This window comes from Meleagris gallopavo, chromosome 4 (assembly GCF_000146605.3).
Source record: "Meleagris gallopavo isolate NT-WF06-2002-E0010 breed Aviagen turkey brand Nicholas breeding stock chromosome 4, Turkey_5.1, whole genome shotgun sequence".
In the NCBI taxonomy this organism is placed as follows: Eukaryota; Metazoa; Chordata; class Aves; order Galliformes; family Phasianidae; genus Meleagris; species Meleagris gallopavo.
The window spans coordinates 10765053-10771052 of record NC_015014.2 but is presented as its reverse complement, the minus strand read 5'-3'; the positions used below and the strand labels follow the sequence as shown (position 1 = coordinate 10771052).

At 36.6% G+C, this 6000-nt stretch overlaps 1 protein-coding gene across 3 annotated transcripts in view; it reads right to left on the bottom strand.

The window, feature by feature from the left end:
* Positions 1 to 1448: 1448 nt before the first annotated feature.
* Positions 1449 to 6000, bottom strand: part of SMAD1 (SMAD family member 1) — a 103384-nt gene continuing 98832 nt past the window's right edge. For all 3 annotated transcript variants that reach the window (XM_010709530.3, XM_010709531.3, XM_010709532.3), the window contains 2 exons: positions 4646 to 4902; positions 1449 to 2926 (listed from right to left, as the gene is read on the bottom strand). In XM_010709530.3, the coding sequence (XP_010707832.1) occupies positions 2783 to 2926; positions 4646 to 4902 (401 nt within the window). In that variant the 3' untranslated portion in view covers positions 1449 to 2782. The remainder of the gene's footprint in view (positions 2927 to 4645; positions 4903 to 6000) is intronic.

Below are 6000 nucleotides of genomic sequence, written 5' to 3'. Positions count from 1 at the left end.
TATATTCAGAGGTTCTTGAAATATAAATCCATGTTTTCTAATTGCATTAAACCAGGAAACTCAGTATGATTTTATAAAAAGAAAAAGACATCAGGGATACTGACAAATTTCGTTTAGCATATTTTTGAAAATAAATCTTAGTGCACTATCTCTATTGTTTCTTCAAACAGCACCAGAAAACATACATATTACAAAAGCCCAAGTCTGTTAGTATGTCTTGGGAACAAGAAAGGTCAAACTGATCTGAACTGGCTTGATTGGTTTGGTCCCTCACCTGGCTGCCCAAAACTTAAAAGACAGTAGCACTCAAAAACATTTGCAACAGAACTGTCTTTACTTCAAAGCTATTTCGAAGTTTATTATAGTTCTTAACAGATCATCCAAATATGGGGAGGCAGAAACACTTGTATTACTTAAGACTTGCATGACTGGTAGATGGTTGTAGCACTTAAAAAATTACTTAAAAAAAAATTTCTGTATTCCAACAGAAGAAACAAACCTGGTTGGGAACAGCTGAAAGTGAATATGGTAGAGGTTGAATACAGGGAAAAAAAAAAGCAGAGTGAGCCAATAGCCAACAAAATTATTTTCGTTCTATGATCACCTTTAACTTAAATTTAAGACTTGTGCTTGTGCCTCTACTACCACTTTATTAGAAATCTAATTTTTTAAAAACTCAAGTAAAAAAAAGTTCTTAAAGGTTCTTAAAGAAAAAAACAAAACAAAACAAAAAACACTGCCACTATGGCCTTCACCTCCAGCACATCTCCAGCAAAGCAACTGGGAGGCAGCAACACTCTCCACAAGGCAAACCAACCCAAGGCAAACAGACAAGAGATTGTGAAGGCTGATACACAAAAGCTGTATCCAAACAATTTCTTCATGGACCATGGGCATTCAAACAATGATGATTAAAGAAATGATTTAAAAAAATACTATAAAGGAGGAATGTTTTTTTTTTTAAAGGAGATCTCTAAACGTTTCATTAAAGAGGATCAGCCTAACTTGTTTATTTTAAAACAAGAGAAAAAGGAGGAAGTCAAATGAAGTCATAGCTCACTTGAGTTCTTACATTATAAAAATTTCTTACTGAGTTTCTCAGAACTCAGTGAATATGCAACTGTACTGACTCAGTCACCTCCACACCGTCTACAATCTGGTAGATATTTCTGTAAAAGGCAGAGAAACTCTCTGCTCATTCAGATATTTTATGTTGAAAACACAGAAGTTTTATGAACTCGAACTTCTGTGTCACTGCAGCCATATTTACTATAATTAAGAAGTCTTTCCCTCTAGAGAGCTAATTTATCTCCCATACTAGCTTTTGTAGGGTTACTAACCTGTACTAGCCATAAATGTCAGTGTCTCTTCACTTCTAGCTGATCCTCATCCAAAATCATATCTTTATCTGGTTTGTCAGTATCTACTAAGAAGTGGACAAGACAAAGTTTTAATCAAATGTAAGCAGTAACAACAGGTTTTATTCAAAACTTCCAGTAAAGAGGACCCACTAAGTTTGGAATAAAGGTACTTAAAGTACTACAGCTTACGCGAATATAAAAGATCAAGAGAAGAAAATAAACCAAGCAGTAAAAAAAAAATTAAAAATATATATATTTTTCGAAGTTTGAAACAGACCCACATTGGGATTTTGAAGCTCTCCAAACAATTAAGTTCCTAGATTTGGCAAAACAAGATTCTCTTACAAAATTAAAAGCCTATTTCTGTTACATACACTGTATAAAACTGCTCAATATAGTTAAAGAGCACACTGTACAACTTTGTCTTGAAATACATAGAGCTGCAGCCTTCAAACTGCAGGAATTAATCATTTCGTCCTCTTCACAGGTAAAACAATTAACCAGCTGCGCAAATGCTCTGGGAGAAAAAGGAAGAGGCAAAAAAAAGTCAGAATTACCAAGGTGAAGCCAATATAAAAATGAAATGCACAGCAAAACTCAGACCTCAGTTTAAACTAACAACCTATGTTTACAATATATTCTACATTTCAGTTGTCGTCATCTCTTCCCGCTCCCTCTTCCCCCCATTCAAATACTCCTAATTCCTTTATGGGTCTACGTCTAAAGGATTTCTAATCTTTCATAAACACCATACATACATTTACCAAAAAACATACCTAACATTCTTACAGTAGTACGGTCAGAACACAATTTCCAAGATTATTACAAGTTATTGATATTAAAACTATATGTTAGGTGTTTGGGTCATTGTTGTTTTGGGGTTTGTTTGTTTTTTGTCTTATTAAGAGAAGAATAACCATCAGTTTCAACTAATGATTTTAAAACATACTGCAGAAAGCCTGTTAAAAGTAGGTTTCACCAACATTAGCTCTTAGCCCAAAAGGACAATGTGGAGAAAAAAAAAAGTGATGCTGTATGTCAAGAAGGAAGAGAATCTCAGAATGCCAACTACAAGAAACTCCTTCGTGAAGTCGGTCCAACCAATTGTTGTTTTGGCTCAGTAGCCTCCTTTATGATAAGGCCTGTAAATCAACTTAGCAATAGAACATTACTATGTAAACTAAAGTACTTGATACCAACAGTATTACGTCAAAGGGCTTATTTTCTGTTTTTCTTTGTTTTGTTGGTTTTCTTTTCCCAAATCCAACAGTTGGTCGCAGAAGTAAATTATTTTCACGGCTCTTATTCAGCTGTTACCAGTCCGGGGGGGGGAGAAAAAAGAAAAGAGTATGTGTCTGACTCATACGTCCTTCAAGTACATGCAAGGCTCAATTGTTTCCAAAATGCAGGAGCTTGGGACCTTAAGACACTGAAGAAATAGGATTATGAGGAGAGCCCATCTGAGTAAGTACTTTATCCAGCCACTGAAGAGGACCGTGAAGGTGTATCTCTATCCAGCATGGAGTGCTTGTTACGTCTTGTCGATGATATTCAGCTCCCCAACCCTGGAAAGAGAATCATAATCAGGGAAAAAGAAAATCATCTTACTTCATAATAGCAAATATATGAGAAGCACATTGAATCCATTCCTTTCTTACTGAAATAATCTAGCTTTCATAAGCAATTTTCAGCAGAACAGCATCTGATTATTATCACATTTCAATTAACAAACCCAAAGTTAAAAAAACCCCACCACATTTGTAGAAATTGTCATTTTGAGATCTCTTGGAATTGAACTGTAAGTTCTCCGAAGACATGACTTCTAGAATGCAAGACTTCCCCATACTTCACTGCCCAGTTATATCATGTCCAATAAACCCTCTCAAGAGAAAGGTAATCAAGTCTTCGACATCAAGATCAGAAACAAGAAAAATGTTGATAAACAGATCGATGAATTAAAAATTGAGGTCACAGAGTGACACCGTGGAATTGGGGCTGAGGTATTTGTCTGACAAGAACCAAAGCATCTTTTGCAGGATTGAAAGAATACAAACAGCAATACATCAAGAAATACCTCTTAAAAGAAAGAAAGCATGATCACTCCCCACCAGGGTATTTCCCAAGTTAAGGCAAGCTTCTACCCAATTCTGTAGCACTTATTATCAAGGATATATGCAGACAATTAAACAGCATTCAAGTGAACTGTTTTGTGCCTATATTAAACCCCTAATGAAGGAATAGCTCGACTCCCAATAGGTGGCAGCAGCTATAAACACAGTGCAGCACAATGCTGCATATGCAGGAGTCATGCGCATTCATACTACGCTGCGGTACAACTATTGGGCTACGTCCCATACCAACAAACAGCTCCATTTCAGGAACCCCTGCTCTAACACACCTCAAAGATTGTCCTCTTCTCATCCAAGAGGACATTTCAAAATAGTATCAGCTTCATTTGTTTACTTTCAAAGGTCTGACTAGCCTTTTTACATCAGAACTTATGTATATAACTGTTCTGTAGCCACATAACAAATCCTGACCTTACATAGAATAGAAAGGTCCATGTGTTTATTGAAATAATTATTGCCACTCCTAATTTGGGAGCTGCTGTTCAAGACAGACTACCGCAACAGCTACAGTGACTTACTATCTGTACTATCTCACATCAAAAATGCCAGCCAAGATTAAGAGCATAAAGTTCAGTAGGGAATCTTTGAGAACAGGAGATGGCACAGACCATTGCAGCACCATTTCTAAGGGCAAACCTGATGCTACGTAATTAATTTGTGGCTTTTACACCTTTAGGCCAAGCGATTGACAACTCAACTATTCAAAGCTTACTTGTACTGTATCATGCCACATCCCACAAAATTAAGAAGTACCATAATTCCAGACTAATTACGTAAATAATTATAGAAATATACATGATCACATTAAATACAAGTATTCAATTGAATAACTATCTAGGACAAGCAATTTAATGAAATTAGAGTAGTTAACAGACACGACAGGAATGCTTCAGAAACTAACTAGAGGGATTATTAAAGAAACACCTTTTACAAGTCACTTCAGTTTTCAAAGTCTGTAGCAACAGATGGATTTTCGTCTATGGACAACTTCAAATTGTTAAGGTACACCTTACACTTAAAGAACAGTATTCATAAATATTTCAATTTAACAGTTATTAACAGGTCAATGGAGGGAGGCAATCAACAATTCAGAATCACAACATCAAGAAAAATCCATTTTGCTTACAAAACAGCCCCAAGCAAATGTTCACATACCTTTACAAAACTCATGCGGAGAGTGCACATCTTAGTAAGCTCATAGACCGTCTCAAAGCCGTGGTTCACTGACTGTGCTAAAAGCTGAGCGAACTCCTGATTATTGAAAATCTTCAAACTGCAGCCACTGGGAATTTTGCACACCGTGGTTGGATGGAAACCATGGTGGTAGTTGCAGTTTCGACTTTGCACAAAAATACTGCTGTCGCTGAGGCATTCAGCATACACTTCTCCACCAACATAATAGAGATGAACACCTGGGAAAAGAATGTTGACATGAGGAGGTTAGATCAATTCACACTGAGCATCTGTTTTTCATGGCCTGTTTCCATATGTTTCTTCTCAAATAAATGAACATTAATAGTACATCAGACTATCCCATCCTCTGTCTGTCTAATAACTTTTTTTTTTCCACCAGTAGATTTAAAGGATGGTTATGTATGTATGTATGCCTAAGTAAGGAGAAAATCAGTAATTGCTGCATTTTAACATGCTGTGTATTCAACAACAACAAACCAGTAAGTAACTACAGTAGTTTAGATGCGGTGCATTGGATGGATCGTTCAGCTAAATTTTCTTTCACTATATTTACACAAAACAATAATTGGGAATGCATGAGGAGAGTGTAGAATCTCTACTACATTGATTGCAGATACTAAAACAGCCCTAAGCTGGATAATATGTAGAAATTCTGACTGCTATTTTGGCAAGTTCAATGAGGTTGTTTTCAATACACTCGAACGCTTTTGCTCCAGAAAACTAAGAAAAAAATAACGTGTAGATGCAGCTCTTAAATGAGGGCCAATACCTACCTTGACAGTCCCACCCTCCTATTTCTCATTCCCTCACCCACCACTGATGGCAGCAAGCCCCAAAAATGCACCCCATAAGGAACCTCTTGAGATGCTGTGTCAGGATGATTCATTTTGGAAATCTTTGAGGAAGCGAGAAAACTTTCCTTCAGTTTAGAAATTGATTATTTGCTGCCTAAACTTTTCACCTCTAACAGCGTAACAAGTCAAAGAAGCAGACAATTCAAATACTAAAGTCAGAAAGCCTTGACTGTGCTGTCACGTGAGATGTGTGTACGTGTAAGGGAACACATAGTGCCATCTGATCATCCAAAATATTTATGGCTGCCTTCAAGTACAGGATTTACTACTTTTCCTCCAAGACTAACAGTTCTATGTCACCATTGACTGTATACATTTTCTTCTTCAACAGCTTCCTTGTCTTTTCCGTTCTACTTTGGTATATACACGGTTAAGTGCTTCAGCAGAACTCTGCTTGCAGCTGGGTTACTTTTAAAGGGAAAATGAATGAGGTGTTAAATAAATATCCTCATACTTGGTAAG